The following is a 20625-nucleotide window of genomic DNA, read 5'->3' on the forward strand; positions in this document are numbered from 1 at the left end:
TTATTGTTCTCAATAAGGAAGTAGTTACCTTATATTTCCTTTAAGTTCTACCGGTCTACCTGTTACCAAAAAATAATGAGCAAAGGAGCAGAATGGCTTTTGTTGGCTCTTCAATGAGGAAATACTTTCCAATATTCAACTACTTGCCTTTTCAAATACAATTATATCTGAATACTTACTTTGAAAGTGATTGCAATATTTTAAATAGTAATTTAACCCAAGTCTGGTTCCCCCAATACAATCCTTTCAGATATACACAAGTGATTAGGGAAGAGGGGCTAGGAGCTAAGCACAAGTTGAGTTTTTATGATGAGGCAAATGTCTGTGTAAACAGACAATAAAATGCCATTTTATCTGAAGTGCTCTATTCATGGAAAATCCCATGGGGTAAATCCCAGTAGTTTTAAAACAAATCTCTACTTGTCTTCTTCCTATTAGGGATTTTTTTAAAATATAGTGGTAGGGCTGCACCACACTGCCATCAAGTGGCTAAAGCCTGTGTGTGTCTGCCCATCATTGTTTGCCCAAATCACCCATCTCACCACTCTCCCTCAAATTCTCCTTTGTATGCATTCTATCCAACCCTCACAAATTCCATCCCCGCTTGCCCACTGACCCCCCCCCCTAAACACTGCTGAATTCCAAAAACAAACTGCATCATTAGGAAACAATTTATTGAACATTTGCCACCAGACATACAGTATCACTTAAATACAGAGACAGCTTCAACCTGGAGCCATTTCATTCCCTTCATCTTTAAACCTTTAGACAGACTCCTTTTACAAACCCTCCTCTCCCCTCAGTCATGCTCTCTGTAGCCACACACACAGACAGTGTGGGAATGTTACTTTGTGAATCCCAAATCGATCCCTCCCTAGTCCGTCCCTACCCCCTCATCCAGGAGTCTATTTGGGATTCAGCAACTCTGTGCTTGAATTCTTTTGGTTTTCTGTCTTCTAATAGAGAGTAGAATAGGGGTACATCTCAATAATCTAACAAGATTTCCTCTCCTCACACCACCCCCTTCCTCTGCACTTATCTGCAAAGACTACACAGGTGAAAGGTCATACCCAGTATGGTTAGAACATTATATTGCTTTCTCTTAAGAGAGGGAGACACTTGAGATGCACAGTAGGTAGTGAAAGCAGTTTCCGTTCTGAAAGCATGATTAAGAAGCTATAGTAGATGTAGGAGGAAGTTGCCCCTAAACACTGACACAGGGTCAGATACAGTGAGCTCCAAAAGTATTGGAACAGTGAATTTTTGCTGTTGTTATTTTTGGCTCTGTACTGCAGCACTTCGGCTTTGAAAATATACAACGACTACGAGGTTAAAGTGCAGACTGTCATAGAATACACTTCTAAATTGATGTGGATGCTACCATGATTATGGAAAATCCTGAATGCATCGTGAATAATGATGAGTGAGAAAGTTAGATGCACAAATAATAATCATACACAAAGCGGATTTTACATCTTTAGGAAAACAGCCCCAATGTTGGAAACAAATATCATTATGTTGTCACATGTATTTTCTAAGATAGAGCACAGAATATTTTACATACAGCAAGTATTCATAGGACCAAAGAGTTGAGCCTGCCTCATGTTTTCATTTTTGCCATGGAAAAAATATTGTCATACTGGTATCGTCACAGCCGATCAACAAGACTGTCCCCAAACGTTAAATGCAGATTCAAACAATTAAACAGTAGCTAGGGATAACTAAAAAAGCTATCACATATGCTGAAGTTCTTCAGCTAGATTTTGGCCATTAAACATTCACTAACGTTAGCTAACAGTTTAAAAGCTGACGTATTTCACTGCTAACATCAGCCTTGTTGAACGCACCTCAAGGGTATAAATTAAAACTGTCTGATAAAAACAAGCCTCTATTTTACATTTAAATCTGGCAAAAAGGTGCTCTCCGATCGTATGCCATTTTTAATGTTGCTTCGTTAGAAGATTGGATGGCCTCTCCAAGGCAACCCTACACACACGTTCAGACAAAGACACAAACACAGGAGACATAGATTACAAATCACTTGCCACTTTTAGAAATGGATCACTAGCCACTTTAATAATGTTCCGTATCTAGCATTACTCTTCTCATATGTATAAACCGCACCACTTCAAGGAAATGAAAACACGAGCCACTTTAATAAAGGTCTCCGTCTCTTGCATTACTCATCTCATATGTGTGAACTGTACTATACTATTCTACGGTATCTTAGTCACTTTAATTGTGTGTAAATATTGCATCACCCATCTCATATGTATATACTGTACTCTATACTATGCCACTGTATCTTAGTCCAATACCGCTCTGAGATATAAACTCAGCAAAAAAAGAAACATCCCTTTTTCAAGACACTGTCTTTCAAAGATAATTCGTAAAAATCCAAATAACCACAGATCTCCATTGTTAAAGGGTTTAAACACTGTTTCCCATGCTTGTTCAATGAACCATAAACAATTAATGAACATGCACCTGTGGAACAGTCGTTAAGACACTAACAGCTTACAGACGGTTAGAAATGAAGGTCACAGTTATGAAAACTTAGGACACTAAAGAGGCCTTTCTACTGACTCTGAAAAACACCAAAAGAAAGATGCCCAGGGTCCCTGCTCATCTGCGTGAACGTGCCTTAGGCATGCTGCAAGGAGGCATGAGGACTGCAGATGTGGCCAGGGCAATAAATTGCAATGTCCGTACTGTGAGACGCCTAAGACAGCGCTACAGGGAGACAGGACGGACAGCTGATCGTCCTCGCAGTTAGGGTGCACAGGTGTCCAGTGCTCAGACTGTCCGTAATAGGCTGAGAGAGGCTGGACTGAGCGCTTGTAGGCCTGTTGTAAGGCAGGACCTCACCAGACATCACCAGCAACAACGTCACCTATGGGCACAAAACCCCACCGTCGCTGAACCAGACAGGACTGACAAAATGAGCTCTTCACTGACGAGCCGTGGTTTTGTCTCACCCAGGGGTGATTGGCGGATTCGCATTTACCGTCGAAGGAATGAGCGTTACATCGAGGCCTGTACTCTGGAGCGGGATCGATTGAGGTGGAGGGTCCGTCATGGTCTGGGGGGTGTGTCACATCATCATCGGACTGAGCTTGTTGTCATTGCAGGCAATCTCAGCGCTATGCGTTACAGGGAAGACATCCTCCTCCCCTCCTCCCCCTTCCTGCAGGCTCATCCTGACATGACCCTCCAGCATGACAATGCCACCAGCCATACTGCTCATTCTGTGCGTGATTTCCTGCAAGACTGAATGTCAGTGTTCTGCCACGGGCAGCGAAGAGCCCGGATCTCAATCCCATTGAGCACGTCTCAGACCTGTTGGATCGGAAGGTGAGGACTAGGGCCATTCCTCCCAGAAATGTCTGGGAACTTGCAGGTGCCTTGGTGGAAGAGTGGGGTGTGGGGTAACATCTCACAGCAAGAACTGGTGAATCTGGTGCAGTCCATGAGGAGGAGATGCACTGCAGTACTTAATGCAGCTGGTGGCCACACCAGATACTGACTCTTACTTTTCATTTTGACCCCCCCTTTGGTCAGGGACACATTATTCCATTTCTGTTAGTCACATGTCTGTGGAACTTGTTCAGTTTATGTCTGTTGTTGAATCTTATATTCAAATATTTACACATTTTAAGTTTGCTGAAAATAAACACAGTTGACATTGAGAGGACGTTTCTTTTTTTGCTGAGTTTATGATTATACCAGCTGCTTAATGCAGCTACTTTAAAACGATGGAAGCCCTCAATGGCAATGTTCATGCAACAACAGGTTATATTCAACTAGAACTCTCTCTCTCTATGTCTCACACACACACAAACCCCTATTGTACCTATATGACGGTCTTGAAGGTCTGCAGAATGAGGTTGGTTTGGTGGATCAGTCTGTTTGCACTGATGAACACGTTGATCGCCCTGGAAACAAGGATGGTTCATTTATATTGTTATTTAACGACTGCAAATAAAACAAAAACGCAATGTCATCAAAACAGTTGTTCAAAATAGCCCTGACATTTCAAACCTGATTAAATAATTGGTTTCTCATGGTCATTGTAAAATAAACAGTAAGAACATTCCCACTACTAATATTATTAGAATGAATGTACACTGAACAAAATATGAACGCAACATGTAACAATTTCAAAGATTTTACTGAGTTCCAGTTCATATAAGGCAGTGGTCACCAACCGGTCGGTGGCGCAATTGGCGGTGCACTTGATTCAGAAGCCCTGCGCACCGGCAGATCTGTGGCTAAATCGAGTGTGCCTACAAATTCCAGCAACGTTTGATACTAGCTACATGAGATTAGCACTTTTAAAAGCCATGAGCAGAGAGAGACTGTCAAAGACTACAGCAGAGCTGCTGTTTATATGAGTGAGTTCATGTTAAAGTGTTTATTCAGCACTGTTTTTATTCAACACTATTACAAAACATAAAACATACTCTGTACTACCACTCTATACAAAGTGGCTCAGTGACTCGTGTTTGCATCTCAATGTGAAAAAAACTGTTTGCATGTTCTTCACAAAGAGGGCAACAGATGCTACTGAGCCAGATGTCTATGTGTCAGGGGAGAAGCTCCAGGTGGTATTCGATTTTAAGTACCTTGGCATCATACTTGATTCCAACCTCTCTTTTAAAAAGCATGTGAAAAAGGTAATTCAAATAACCAAATTCAACCTAGCTAATTTCCGATGTATACGAAATTGTTTGACTACAGAGGTAGCAAAACTGTACTTCAAATCTATGATACTCCCCCACTTAACATACTGCTTGACTAGTTGGACCCAAGCTTGCTGTACAACATTAAAACCTATTCAGTCTGTCTACAAACAGGCTCTCAAAGTGCTTGATAGGAAGCCCAATAGCCATCATCATTGTCACATCCTTAGAAAGCATGAGCTCTTGAGTTGGGAAAATCTTGTGCAATACACCGACGCATGTCTTGTATTCAAGATCCTTAATGGCCTGGCTCCCCCTCCACTCAATATTTTTGTTAAACAGAAAACCCAGACATATGGCAGCAGATCCACAAGGTCTGCCATGAGAGGTGACTGTATAGTTCCCCTAAGGAAAAGCACCTTTAGTAAATCTGCATTCTCTGTGAGAGCTTCCCATGTCTGGAATACACTGCCATCAGACACACATAACTGCACCACATATCACACTTTCACAAAATGCTTGAAGACATGGCTAAAGGTAAATCAGATTTGTGAACATGGTCCCTAGCTGTGTGTTGCCGCTTTCCATGTTGTCTGTAGCTTGTGAGGTGTGGAAACACTTTGTTACTTTTATGAATTTTGTCTTGCTGCTTTTTGTTTTATGTTGCTCTGTCTGTATGCTACGTCTTGCTTGTCCTATGTTGCTCTGTCTGTATGCTATGTCTTGCTTGTCCTATGTTGCTATGTCTTGCTTGTTCTATGTTGCTATTGTCTATATTGTAATTGTTTTTAATAACCTGCCCAGGGACTGCGGTTGAAAATTAGCCGGCTGGCTAAAACCGGCACTTTTACTGAAACGTTGATTAATGTGCACTGTCCCTGTAAAAAAAATTAATAAACTCAAACTCAAACTCGCGCTGCAGCTGCAATTAATTAGTAGCCAAGTGTATCGATAGCCCTGCATTTTTGTTGTTATTAGCAGCTTGTCATGTCTATTTTAATATATCTCGATATATTTCACTTTCTCTGGTCATAGGAACAACATGAATTTGTGCATGAGGCCGATGAGCTCTTGGCTCGTTTTGCCATCAGGTGGAAGACGGTGTACCCTACCTCAGTCTCACTTGAGGCAAGGAAGGAGAGAGCAGGGACCGTGAGAGGCAGACCCTCTGCTGCTCTCTCCCTCACTCCGCTGAGACTAATGCCGTGTTCAAATCAACTGGAAACTCAGAAATCTTACTGCTTCAGTGCGTTCAAGACAACAGGGAACTCTGAAAAAGACTAGATGCGACTGGGAAAAATTGTTTTGAACTGGGAATTGAGTTGATCAGGCTGTTTATAGCGGCCTGTGGAATGTTGTCTAACTCCTCTTTAACGGCTGTGGAAAGTTGCTGGATATTGAAGAGACCTGGAACATGATGTTATACAAATCGTTCCTGAGCATCCCAAACAGGCTCAACGAGTGACATGTCTCATGAGTTTTTTTTATTTTATTTGACCTTTATTTAACTAGGCAAGTCAGTTAAGAACAAATTATTTAAATGACGGCCTAGGAACAGTGGGTTAACTGTCTTGTTCAGGGGCAGAACGACAGATTTTTACCTTCTCTGCTCGGGGATTCGATCTTGCAACCTTTGGTTACTAGTCCAACGCTCCAACCACTAGGCTACCTCCCGTCATGAGTATGCAGGCCATGGAAGAACTGGGACATTTTCAGTTGCCAGGAATTGTGTACAGATCCTTGTGACATGGGGCCGTGCATCATCATGCTGAAATATGGGGTGATGATGCGGATGATTGGCAAGACAATGGGCCAGGATCTCGCCACGGTATCTCTGTGCATTCAAATTGCAATCGATAAAATGCAATTGTGTTCATTTTCCGTAGCTAATGCCTGCCCATATCATAACCCCACCGCCACCATGGGGCACTCTGTTCACAAAGTTGACGTCAGCAAACCGGTCGCCCACACAACGCCATACATGCTCTTTCCCATCTGCCCGGTACAGTTGAAACCAGGATTCATCCGTGAAGAGCACACTTCTCCAGCGTGCCAGTGGCCATCGAAGGTGAGAATTTGCCCACTGAAGACGGTTACGACGCCAAACTGCAGTCAGATCAAGACCCTGGTGGAGGACGGCGAGCATGCAGATGAGCTTCCCAGAGACGGTTTCAGTTTGTGCAGAAATTCTTCGGTTTTGCAAAAACCCACCGTTTCACCAGCTGTCCAGGTGGCTGGTCTCAGGCGTACCCGCAGGTGAAGAAGCTGGATGAGGTCTTGGTTTGGCATGGTTACATGTAGTCTGCGGTTGGACATACTGCCAAATTCCCTCCCAAGAGCTCTGGGGAGAATTTCTGCAGTCAGCATGCCAATTGCACGCTCCCTCAAAACATGACATCTGTGGCATTGTGTTGTGTGACAAAACTGCACATTTTAGAGTGGCCTTTTATTGTCCCCAGCACAAGGTGCACCTGTGTAATGATCATGGAGTTTAATCAGCTTCTTTATATGCCATATCTGTCAGGTGGATGGATTATCTTGGCAAAGAATAAATGCTCACTAACAGGGATGTAAACATTTGAAAGAAATAAGCTTTTTGTGCCTATGGAACATTTCTGGGATCTTTTATTTAAGCTCATGAAACATGGGACCAACACTTTATATGTTGCGTTTAAATGTTTGTTCAGTGTATTTTTGCTGTGGGTTTAGTAAGTGCTGTTTTGTGAAGGAAAAAAAAATCCCCCAATCACAACTCACTGCTGTCGATGAACATCTATTCAGTATCCTTATGAAACTACTCCACACAACTCACTTTCCATCTTTGAAGTATGTTTTGAGGGTGTCGCTGAAGCTTTTGGAGTATTTGACAAACTCCTTCTTCTGGTGCTCAAGAGCCTGGACACACAGAATAGACAGACAGCTGTGAACATCGCCTTCACAATGATATCAGCTCTCCTTGCAGCCATTGATCACATTAAAGATAAGTAAGAAACAGAGTGTACAAAACATTAGGAACACCTTCCTAACCTTGAGTTGCAACCCCTTTTGCCCTCAGAACAGCCTCAATTTGTCAGGGCATGGACTCTACAAGGATGTCAAAAGCATTCCACAGGGATGATGGTCCATGTTGACTCTAATGCTTCCCACAGTGGTGTCAAGTTGGCTGGATGTCCTTTGAGTGGTGGACCATTCTTGATACACACAGGAAACTGTTGAGTGTGAAAAACCCAGCAGCACTGCAGTTCTTGACACACTCAAACCGGTGCGCCTGGCACCTACTACCATACCCTGGTTAAAGGCACTTCAACATTTTTTTCTTACCCATTCACCCTCTGAATGGCGCACATACACAATCCAAGTCCTTCTTTACCTGTCTCCTCACATTCATCTACGCTGATTGAAGTCCATTTAAGTGACACCAATAAGGGATCATAGCTTTTCACCTTGATTCACCTGACCAGGTGATATATAGTATGTCATGGAAAGAGCTGTTTTGTCCACTCAGTGTATATTCCACATCTCTGTGTGTCTTACCCTACGGTTCTGGTAGTGGTATTTCTTAAAGACGTTATTGACTGTATCCAGGAGCTCCTTTATAGCACTGGCGATGTCTCTATGGAAAAGAACAACCAACACCAATCAAGAAGCAGGATGTCAAGGACATGCTAACGAAGGTGTGTGTGTTAGTGTATACTAGGGATGCTACGGTATACTGTATGTTGTCGAACCGTTCGGTGCGCCCCCTACGGCTCAATACGCACACGTGAACTGCGGAATTATGATATGCCTGTCATTTTCCAAAACGTGCTTATTGCGCTGCAGACTACACGCACGTTGTACATTCAGATCCACAGAATTAGACTCGCAGCTTGTGAACAGGCAAGGCAGACAACTGCTTGTGGCTCCAGGCCGTTAGGGGGCTCCTGAGGGCTGGCAAACTTTACTCCACAGCAATGTCTCAAAATGTGGCAACCGCAGTGACAGCAAACCCTCCCCCTTAAACAACCAATAGACAATTTGCAATGACATCTCAGTAGGAAACCTCCCTAAAGGGGCCTCATGAAGAGAGTGGAAACTAAAAAAAACAAATATTCTCTCAGATCCAATGTGACAATGGCGAGTGCTAGAGACAGAGAGAAGCAAATTTGAAGAGGCACCACCGTCTTTAAAATCCACTGGGTGGGAACATTTTGGGTTCAATATTCAATACGATGAAGAGGGTAAGAAGACCGTAAACAAAAAAAGTAGAGTCTGCAAGCATTGTTTTGCCACTGTCGGCTACTCGAGTGGAAACACTTCTAACATGATGTGTCATTTACATGGCCCTCACCTGCCCGTATCCCTTGCAGGTGGAGCTGGAGCAAGGAGAGTCCACTCGTTAGCGAAAAACACAATCTCTCGCTGCTGGCCTTCCAACAACAATTTGCGATAAATCCAGAAAAACTAAGAAATAACGAAAGCCGTGGGAGTATTCATAGCCAAAGATTGTATTGCCTATGCAAGTATGTACCCTGTTAATTTAAACTAGAGACGGCAAAGCACCTACAGGTTGTCAAAGATAAGATGCACTTTAAATTGGAATGTTTTTCTCCCCTTGAGTTCAAGTAGACAGAAACCAGGCCTAGTCAGACATGCTGCCATTTTTCTGAACAGAAAGTTTGATTTGTCTATTGACAAAATAAAGAGTTAATTGTTTAAAAGGGTGATGTGTTTTTCTTTTTTTCTGGAAAATATAGAGAGATACCGAAACCGTACCGTTACCCACAAAGCGTGATACATACCGAACCGTGGGCCCACTGTACCGTTGCATCCCTAGTGTATACTGTGTGCGTGTACTCACTTAATTGTCTGTAGGAAGCGTACCCTGTCGTTGATCTCGTCAGGTATCTTACTGAGGATGTGTTTCAGAGCTCTGGATTTCTCATTTAGGTCCTGGAACTCCTGCTCTGGCCTGTCCACTAAGAACTCTACACACACACACAGGGAATAGTACATAGGAGTATATTTTAATAAACAACTATAAACATACTGAATCTCTTGTAAGCAGATGCTTAGTGCTGGTACTTTTCTACACTCACACACCTTCCACGTCATCTGCAGCCATGCGCAGCAGAGACTCTGTGTAGTTTATCTGAACGTTTTTCTTCTCCAGAATTTTCATTATGATGTCCTGAGTTAGGCCTGGGTTCTCCCTCTCCGCCTAGCAACACAAACACACGCACATACAAAAACACACAATTACATCTGCTGAGTATTCAAGCTGCCCATCCTTGATTTAGACTACTGACATGCAACCAGAGCCCAAGGGTTACGTAAGGGCAAAGGTCATACGTTTATGGGGTAAGGGGTCCTGTGTTGGTGTGTCTTACCTTGATAAAGGCTGCTCTCAGAGTCTGGGCAGCTGACAAGTTGATCCTCTCCAGCTGCCAAACCAACACACACATTGTTAGGGGCTGACAAGAACACACACTCATCCAGGGTTCGACATACAGGGCTGCCTGCTGGTCCGAGGAGGTTTTGGAAGCTCTCCAGGCCAGTCAATCATCCACGCCAGTGAAAAAAATGGTAAGATTGTTATTTTCAATCAAGGCTATATAATTGATGAAAAAACAGGAATTCCTGAAGCTGCTAGTTCGTTATGTAGATTATTTATCTCACACGGGCCGCACACATAGCCTCGTTTGAGCGGAATCATCTGTCGGGCAGCAAGAGCGCGCAGCTCTCAACTGTCCTGATTCTTTTGGAAAACGTTTTGTCTGTTGCAAATGACACCATTTATTCCAAACGCTCTTCAATGTAAAAGCTGCTGGGTTCTTAAACGGAAGTCGTACCATAGTCCCATGTACCAACACCACAGTCGCTTCCAAGCTCAAGATCCTGGGACTATACAGCTGCCTCTGCAATTGGATCCTGGAATTCCTGAAGGGCCACCCCCAAGTGGTAGCAACAACACATCCGGCACGCTGATCATCAACACGAGGGCCCCTCACCTGTACTCCCTGTTCACCCAAGACTGCGTGGCCGTGCATGACTCCAACATCATTATTAAGTTGACAACAACGGTTGTACGACTGATCACCGACAACGATGACGCAGCCTATAGGGAGGAGGCAAAGAGACCTGACAGCGTGGTGTCAGGACAACAACCTCTCCCTCAACATCAGCAAGACAAAGGAGCTGACCGTGGACTACAGGAAACGGAGGGGTGAGCACGCCCCCATCCACAGAGGGGATGTAGTGGAGCAGGTCGAGAGCTTCATGTTCCTCAGTGTCTACATCACTAAAGAATTATCACGGTCCACACACACCCACACACTTGTGAAGAGGGCATGACAGTGAAAATATTTAGCCTGCACCATTGAGAGCATCTTGACAGCCTGCAACACCACTTGGTACGGCACCTGCAAGGCACCTGACCGACACAGGGTGGTGATTACGGCCCAGTACATCACTGGGGCCAAGCTTCCTGCCATCCAGGACCTCTATACCAGGCGGTGTCAGAGGAAGGCCCTAAAAATTGTCAAAGACTCCAGCCACCCTAGTCATAGACTGTTCTCTCTGCTACCACACGGCAAGCAGTAGCGGAGTACCAAGTCCGGGTCCAAAAGGCTTCTTAACAGCTTCTACCCCCAAGCCATAAGACTCCTGAACAGCTAATCAAAGGGCTACCCAGACCCCTCTTTTACACGTCTGCTACTCTCTGTTTATAATCTATGCATGGTCAAGTTAACTCTACCTACATATATTACCTCAATTACCTCGACTAACCGGTGCCCCCGCACATTGACTCTGTACCGGTACCCCCTGTATATAGCCTCGCTTGTTATTTTACTGCTGCTGTTTAATTATTTGTTACTTTATTTTCTATTTTTCCACTTGACACTTATTTTTAGTTATTTTTTTGAAACTTCTTAAAGCATTTTTGGGTAAGGGCTCGTAAGTAAACATTTCACTGTAAGGTCTAAAGTGAAAGTGAAATACCTCTTGTATTCGGCGCATGTGACAAATAAAATATAATTTTGATTTGACAATGATTCTCTACCCTATACTTGCTTGTTTTGTCACAAACTTAAATTAGGTGAACTATTCGAATTTTAGCAACCAGGAAATGGCAGAGTGATTTCTGCATAGTGCATCTTTAACTCTGCATTGTTGGAAAAGAAAGAACCTTGTAAGTAAGAATTTCACTTTTAGTCAGTGGTGTAAAGTACTTAAGTAAAAACACTTTAAAGCACTACTTAAGTAGTTTTTTGGGGTATCTGTACTTTACTTTTTACATTTGATAACTTTTACTTCACTATATTGCTAAAGAAAATGATGTACCTTTTACTCCTTACATTTTCCCTGACACCCAAAAGTACTCGTTACATTTTGATAGGAAAATGGTCCAATTCGTCCACTTATCAAGAAAACAACCCTGGTGCCTCTGATCTGGCGGACTCACTAAACACAAATGCTTCATTTGTAAATGAATATCTAAGTCTTGGAGTGTGCCCCTGGCTATCCGTTGAAAAAAAATTAAACAAGAAAACGTGCCGTCTGGTTTGCATAATAAGGAATTCGAAAATATTTAAACCTTTGATACATAAGTATATTTTAGCAATTCTGTTTACTTTTAATACTTAAGTATATTTAAAACAAAATACTTTTAGACTTTCACTCAAGTAGTATTATGGGTGACTTTCACTTGAGTCATTTTCTATTAAGGTATCTTTACATTTACTGAAGTATGACATTTGAGAACTTTTTCCACCACTGCTTTTAGTCTACACCTGTTGTTTACCAAGCATCTGACAAATACAATTTGATTTGTAGTTCATTTCCATTGTATGGTTTCCACGCATTGCCATTCCAATCTGAATAGTTTGCGAAGTGTTTGGCACAAGCCTGCTACGTTAGGTTAAGCACAAGTTGCACATCTATAAATGATCAATTCTTCCATGCTCTAAAGTGGAGTGAAGTCCACATGGTTCCATATTTCAACTTCTTCCAGCCACTCGTTTCTTTTTTTTATTTTTTATAAAGAGACACAACTGAACTACAACTTCTGTGTAAGAACAAAATGGAAATAAACAACATTTGGAGTAAACGGTTTCTGTTGTGAAAACGTTTTCCGACTAGCACGTGAAAACAGCATAAGAATTGTTGTGGACTAAGAACATCACGGATTTTTTGTTTTTCTATAAGAAAAAGTGTGATATAGAGAGTGAAAACCTGAAAACACAGGAAAACTCGGAAACACAGAAAAACAAAACCTGGAAAACGGAATTCAGTGTAAGATAAAAACAGATTTTAAAGGGCCCTAGAACTGACTGTTCAAAATCACTAACAAGAATACCCTTTTTGAGATTGCACAATCAATGTAAATATTATATTGTCAAGTTAAAATATTATTTGTGTATGGAGTAGGTTATAGGCTAGCTTGCTCAGCTCGCAAATTAAAGATCAAATCACCTGATATTTAAATGATGCACGCATCATCCACTATCCTTTGAGATCTTGGCCCTGGCCAGTATGTTTTTCATTTGGACAAATAGCTTTCAGTTCGCACTGGCCCGGTGTGCCACTGGACAATGTACATGAATCTATATTAGACAAAAGATTCACACACATTACCTCGTTAAAAACGGGGTACATTACAGCGTATAGCGTCATGGAGACCATGGAGTTTGTCTCGGTTTCAATCCTCATCTCTTCCATGGTCATCCTCCAAGGAGGTGTAGAGATAGGCAGCAACACGCTCTCACACACAGAGAAGTTCCAAGAGTCCCCAGAGTGACAAGAGCCTAGAGAGAGAGAGATTTGTTACTTGTTGCCACAAGGGCAACCATTGAAGAACAAACACAGTTGTAAATACAACCCATATGTATGTTTATTTATTTTCCCTTTTGTAGTGTACATAGCTATAATATGACATTTTAAATGTCTCTATTCCTTCAAAACTTGTGAGTAATGTTTACTGTTCATTTGATTCTTCATTTCACGTTTGCCAAAGCAAGTGAAATGGATGTAAACATATGTTTCCCATGCCAATAAAGCCATTTGAATTGAATAGAGAGAACTTTGTCTATGTTGTCATGTAGACAGACCTAAGGCGTTATTAACTTCCTCTTCTACTGTGACATGATTAGCTACTGTACACAAGAACGTTACCATGTAAACATGTTCGGTTCCTAAGAAGCTAGCTAGCTAACTTAGCTGTCACACATGATTGCTAAATTTAGTTATCAAAGTTCGGTAACTAGCTAGCTAGTTGGCAGATTATGTCAATTTAGGCGGACCATTTACTGTGAAAATCACCTAGCCATTTAGCTAACGTTAACTAGCTAACTACATTAACGTTACCTATCAGTATCATGCTACTGTTGCTAACACGTTAGTGACGCTTGAGCAACTCGCAAATGTGTGGCATATGCACTGTCATTCAGTAGAGATGCGTCTAACGGTTAAATGGTGGTTATCTTAACTAACCACAGATAGTTACCTTTATTTTCGCCGTTCTAATAGCCAGAATATCTGGTTAGCTGCGCTGTTATCATCAACGTCTCCTTCAGCGACACAAAAAAATACTTCCGGGTCACGGAATTTTGGAAACGCTCTAAATAAAAGTCCCCCACATAATGGCAGGAAAGTGTCAATAACCTCAATTATTCACGATACATTAAAAATAATTGTCTAAACATGAACAACGATTCACATTTGTTTATATTTAAGTGACATTTGCATTAAATGTTCCAAAGTCGAATAAATGCCCGCAATGAAAATCACTGTATATGAAATACACAATAGCTCTAGAGCAATGACAGGATGTATCACATCCGGCCGTGATTGAGAGTCCCATAGGGCGGTGCACAATTGGCCTAGCGTCCTCTGGGTTTGGCCGGTGTAGGCTGTCATTGTAAATAACGATTTGTTCTTAGCTGACTTGCCTAGTTAAATAAAGGTTACACTCCACCCATTTCACTGGCCCCTGTATGTGGATTACATATTGGTTTACAGAGCAAAAACTATTCTCAGTGCAGCAGTGAAAGGGTTGTAGGGAATGCTCAGAAGGATCTGTAGAATGTATATATGGTGCAATTTCATTGGCCATGGACTTATATGGAGTGTTGCTGGCCTTTTACTGTGGTCAAATAGCTTAAAATGGGATGCCTGGACACTATATAGCACAGTAGCACTATACAAATATAGCACAGTATGGGCAAAACGATCAATTGCTTGTCAATAAAACCAGTGTCCAGTCTACTCACCACAGTCCTTAGAATACAAAACAGGTGAGTCTTTACAAAAAGCTAGTGCATAGAAAGTGTTACTGGACTTTTATGTGGTCAAACAACTTACAGGCAAAACGATTCATTATGCCGATGTAAAAGTGGGGTGGGGAGTACTCAGTAGGGTCTGTAGAATCTACACTATATATTAAAAAGTATGTAGAACTCCCTTCAAATTAGTGAATTCCACTATTTCAGCCACACCCATTTCTAACAGGTGTATAAAATTGAGCACACAGCCATGCAATCTCCATAGACTACATTGGCAGTAGAATGGCCTTACTGAAGAGCTCAGTGGCTTTTAATGTGATACCGTCATAGGAAGCCACCTTTCCAACAAGTCAGTTTGTCAATTTTCAGCCCTGCTAGAACTGCCCCAGTCAACTGTAAGTGCTGTTATTCTGAAGTGGAAACGTCTAGGAGCAACAACAGTTCAGCAGTGAAGTGGTAGGCCACAGAAGCTCACAGAACAGAACCGCCGAGTGCTGAAGCACGTAGCACGTAAACATCGTTGGTCCTCGGTTGCAAAACTTGCCTCTGGAAGCAACATCAGCACAAGAACTGTTCGTCGAGAGCTTCATGAAATGGGTTTCCATGGCCGAGCAGCCGCACACAAGCCTAAAATCACCATGCGCAATGCCAAGCGTCGGTTGGAGTGGTGTAAAGCTCGCTGCCATTGGACTCTGGAACAGTGGAAATGCATTATCTGGAGTGATGAATCACATTTCACCATCTGGCAGTCCGACGGACGAATCTGGGTTTGGCGGATGCCAGAAGAACGCTACTTGCCGAATGCATAGTGCCAACTGTAAAGTTTGGTGGATGAGGAATAATGGTCTAGGGCTGTTTTTTTATGGTTTGGACTAGGCACTTTGATCCAGTGAAGGGAAATCTTAACACTACAGCATACAATGACATTCTAGACCATTCTGTGCTTCCAACTTTGTGGCAACAGTTTGAGGGAAGCCCTTTCCTGTTTCAACATGACAATACCATTGTGCACAAAGCGAGGTCCATACAGAAATGGTTTGTCGAGATCGGTGTGGAAAAACTTGACTGGCCTGCACAAAGCCCTGGCTTTAACCCCATCGAACACCTTTGGGATGAATTAGAACGCTGACTGCGAGCCAGGCCTAATCGCCCAACATCAGTGCCCGACCTCACAAATGCACAAAGTCCTCGCAGAAATGTTCCAACATCTAGTGGAAAGCCTTCCCAGAAGAGTGGAGGCTGTTATGGCAGCACCAACTCCATATTCATGCCCATGATTTTGGAATGAAATGTTTGACCAGCAGGTGTCCACATACTTTTGGTCATGTAGTGTATCTACTGTATGGTGTCATTTCATAGGGATCTGAATAATACAGATTGTTGCTAGCCTTCCACTGTGGTCAAACTGCTTAGACTGGAACCAATGGACACTACATGGTATGAACAAACCAATCAGATCGCACAACGTAAAGACTTGTGCCCAGTGAGAGGCTCTGTTTGTGTGTGTGTGTGTGTGTGTGTGTGTGTGTGTGTGTGTGTGTGTGTGTGTGTGTGTGTGTGTGTGTGTGTGTGTGTGTGTTTGTTTGCGTGTGTGTCATTGTGTGTGTTGGTGTTTGTTGCTTGGTTGCTCCTCTGTTGTTGCATGGGTATGTGTTTTAAATTATTGTAATTGAACTGTTCTGGAAGCCAGTCTGTTTCTGCTGATTTACTTTCTCTTTTCTCTCTCATCCAGTCCTCTTTGTCCTGGACAGAAGATACTATCTTTTTCCCAGCTGCTCTCTCTCCCTATGCTGAGCCACTTGAAAAAGACCATGGGCCGTGGTTTCAATAGCCTACTCTGGTTGCATACTAATAAACGTTAGGCTATTTTTGTATTTTCTCCCAACTTCTGCCCTTTAACTAATGACCTTTAACTAATGTCGACTTTGACTACACTATGCTATATTTCCTGTCTGCCCTCAGGCACAGATCTAGGAACAGATAACCTTATGAGTATCATTTTAATTACAGATGCAAAGGTCTACAACAGAGTTTTATTTGGCCCCCCAAGTTCTGAGCAAAAAATAAAAATAATAAAAAATGTAATGTTCATTGTTGGATATTTAAAACTGTAAAAACACCAGAAACATAAACAAATGTAAGCAAGGTTTGAAATTCTGACATTGTTATTCTAATATTATATCTGTTTGGGCTTCTTGAGGTAAATTCCAATTATTTGTAATTATGTTCAGGCCCCCCGACCATCCGCTCAAGAAAAAAATTGGCCCACGGCTGAATCTAGTTGATGATCTCTACACCACGCAGTCTAGCTGATTGTCACGCCCTGTCCATAGAGAGGCTTTTATTTTCTATTTTGGTTAGGCCAAGGTGTGACTAGGGTGGGCATTCTAGTTTCTTTGTTTCTATGTTTTCTATTTCTTTGTGTTTGGCCGGGTGTGGTTCTCAATCAGAGGCAGCTGTCTATCGTTGTCTCTGATTGAGAACCATACTTAGGTAGCCCTTTTTTTTCCCCCACCTGTCTTTGTGGGAAGTTAACTTTGTTTGATGGCACATAGCCTTAAGCTTCACGGTTTGTTTTGGTATTGTTGGCGGCATCTACTATTAAAAGTATGTACGCTCACAACGCTGCACCTTGGTCCTCTTCTTTTAACGGCCGTGACACTGATGATCTCTACACCATGCAGTCTAGTTGATGATCTCTATACCATGCAGTCTAGTTGATGAGCTCTACACCACACAACCCTTCATACAGCTAGTTCAGACCTGTTTTTTTTTTGTTTTTTTTGTCCAATCACAGTTGTTGTCAGGACAAGAACTACGAGTCCATTAAACCATATAACCTGATTACGAAATTATCTGGTTCCATTTTAGCCCACATAAAACTTTTTTGCATCTGATTTATTACTATGTAATACACTACAACTAGGGAAGGGAAAGAGGATAACTAGTCAGTTGTACAACTGAATGTATTCAACCGAAATGTGTCTTCCGCATTTACCCCAATCCCTCTGGTGCAGGGGGCTGCCTTAATCAACATCCACGGCACAGTTGTGGGGGTTAACTGCCTTGCTCAAGGCCAGGACAGACACTTTTTTCAGTTACTATACCAACACTCTAACCGCAAGCCTACCTGCTACTTCCAGAGGTAGCGTCGAGGTTAGGCTGTAGCTCAGTGGGCTAACATAAAGCCTCTTCACACTTACTACAATTTTCATCAAAATACCGTCAGCTACACATATTACTAAAATGTAAACTTGCTACATCTCGACCGCTACCTCTGGAAGTAGCGAGTGACACTCGACAGTTGCCCCCCCCTTGAAGCAGGACAATGTGAACAGAATTGTCTCATTGAGCCAACACTCCTACTGTCACGCCCTGACCTTGGAGAGCCATTTCATTTCTCTATTTGGTTAGGCCGGGGTGTGATTTCGGTGGGCATTCTAGTTTTTCTATTTCTTTGTTGGCCGGGTATGGTTCCCAATCAGAGGCAGCTGTCTATCGTTGTCTCTGATTGGGGATCATACTTAGGCAGCCTTTTTTTTTCTCCCCCTTTTAGTTTGTGGAATATTGTTTGTGTGTGGTTGCGTTCTTTCTGCACTGCATGTAGCGTTACGGTCGTGTTTAAGAGTAAAATGTACACCTACCCACGCTGCACCTTGGTCCAATCCATCTTTAAACGATTGTGACACCTACAGTATAAATGGTAATAGTTTTGAAACAGCTGAAATGCACAGACACGTTCCTAATATTTGAGACTTGATTTATTGAATTTGTAGTAAGTGTGAAAAGGCTCTATGTTAGCCCACTGAGCTACAGCCTAAACATTTTTAGGGAGGTTACTCATATGAGTGTGGTTAGCGAAGGTGAGTGAAGGACAGAGCGTGTGGTCAGACCACATGTTGTCAGGGTGCGGTTGAGAGGCAGTAGGGAGGTGACTGGTTTGTCTAGTTTGCACACAGGATGGACTGTGGTGGACGTGGATCTCAGTTGTGTGTGTGTTTCTGTGTGTTTTTTTATTTTTTTTATTATTTTTTTATTTCACCTTTATTTAACCAGGTAGGCTAGTTGAGAACAAGTTCTCATTTGCAACTGCGACCTGGCCAAGATAAGGCATAGCAGTGTGAACAGACAACACAGAGTTACACATGGAGTAAACAATTAACAAGTCAATAACACAGTAGAAAAAAGGGGAGTCTATATACATTGTGTGCAAAAGGCATGAGAAGGTAGGCGAATAATTACAATTATGCAGATTAACACTGGAGTGATAAATGATCAGATGGTTATGTACAGGTAGAGATATTGGTGTGCAAAAGAGCAGATAAATAAATAAAAACAGTATGGGGATGAGGTAGGTGAAAATGGGTGGGCTATTTACCAATAGACTATGTACAGCTGCAGCGATCGGTTAGCTGCTCAGATAGCAGATGTTTGAAGTTGGTGAGGGAGATAAAAGTCTCCAACTTCAGCGATTTTTGCAGTTCGTTCCAGTCACAGGCAGCAGAGAACTGGAACGAAAGGCGGTCAAATGAGGTGTTGGCTTTAGGGATGATCAGTGAGATACACCTGCTGGAGCGCGTGCTACGGATGGGTGTTGCCATCGTAACCAGTGAACTGAGATAAGGCGGAGCTTTACCTAGCATGGACTTGTAGATGACCTGGAGCCAGTGGGTCTGGCGACGAATATGTAGCGAGGGCCAGCCGACTAGAGCATACAAGTCGCAGTGGTGGGTGGTATAAGGTGCTTTAGTGACAAAACGGATGCCACTGTGATAGACTACATCCAGTTTGCTGAGTAGAGTGTTGGAGGCTAATTTTGTAAATGACATCGCCGAAGTCAAGGACCGGTAGGATAGTCAGTTTTACGAGGGTATGTTGCGAAATAGGAAGCTGATTTAGATTTGGATTGGAGATGCTTAATGTGAGTCTGGAAGGAGAGTTTACAGTCTAACCAGACACCTAGGTATTTGTAGTTGTCCACATATTCTAAGTGAGGTGGATCAGAGAATCCCCAGCAGCAAGAGCAACATCATTGTTATATACAGAGAAAAGAGTCGGCCCGAGAATTGAACCCTGTGGCACCCCCATAGAGACTGCCAGAGGTCCGGATAACAGGCCCTCCGATTTGACACACTGACCTCAATCTGAGAAGTAGTTGGTGAACCAGGTGAGGCAGTCATTTGAGAAACCAAGGCTATTGAGTCGGCCAATAAGAATGCGGTGATTGATTTTATCGATGTCGGTTATGATATCGTTTAGGACCTTGAGCGTGGCTGAGGTGCACCCATGACCAGCTCGGAAACCAGATTGTATAGTGGAGAAGGTACAGTGGGATTCGAAATGGTCGGTGATCTGTTTGTTAACTTGGCTTTCGAAGATTTTAGAAAGGCAGGGCAGGATGGATATATGGCTATAACAGTTTGTGTCTAGAGTATCTCCATGCATCTCCATCTCTGAAGAGGGGGATGACCGCAGCAGCTTTCAAATCTTTGGGGATCTCAGATGATACGAAAGAGAGGTTGAACAGGCTAGTAATAGGGGTTGCAACAATTGCAGCAGATCATTTTAGAAAAAGAGGTCCAGATTGTCTAGTCCAGCGGATTTGCAGGCGTCCAGATTTTGCAGCTCTTTCAGAACATCAGCTGTCTGGATTTGGATGAAGGAGAAGCGGGGAGGACTTG

The 20625-nt window shown here is 42.6% G+C and overlaps 1 protein-coding gene across 1 annotated transcript; it reads right to left on the minus strand.

The window, feature by feature from the left end:
* Positions 1–656: 656 nt before the first annotated feature.
* LOC110495732 (programmed cell death protein 10-B) lies at positions 657–14321 on the minus strand. The gene is made up of 9 exons (XM_021571128.2): positions 14167–14321; positions 13299–13468; positions 10052–10105; positions 9765–9882; positions 9523–9649; positions 8217–8295; positions 7495–7577; positions 3854–3935; positions 657–1986 (listed from the first exon to the last, which is right to left on the minus strand). The coding sequence occupies exons 2-8, from the start codon at positions 13386–13388 to the stop codon at positions 3854–3856; spliced, it is 633 nt and encodes a 210-aa protein (XP_021426803.1). The 5' UTR covers positions 13389–13468; positions 14167–14321; the 3' UTR covers positions 657–1986.
* Between the last annotated feature and the right edge of the window lie 6304 nt (positions 14322–20625).

The sequence above is a fragment of the Oncorhynchus mykiss genome, chromosome 18, assembly GCF_013265735.2.
Source record: "Oncorhynchus mykiss isolate Arlee chromosome 18, USDA_OmykA_1.1, whole genome shotgun sequence".
NCBI classification, from domain to species: Eukaryota; Metazoa; Chordata; class Actinopteri; order Salmoniformes; family Salmonidae; genus Oncorhynchus; species Oncorhynchus mykiss.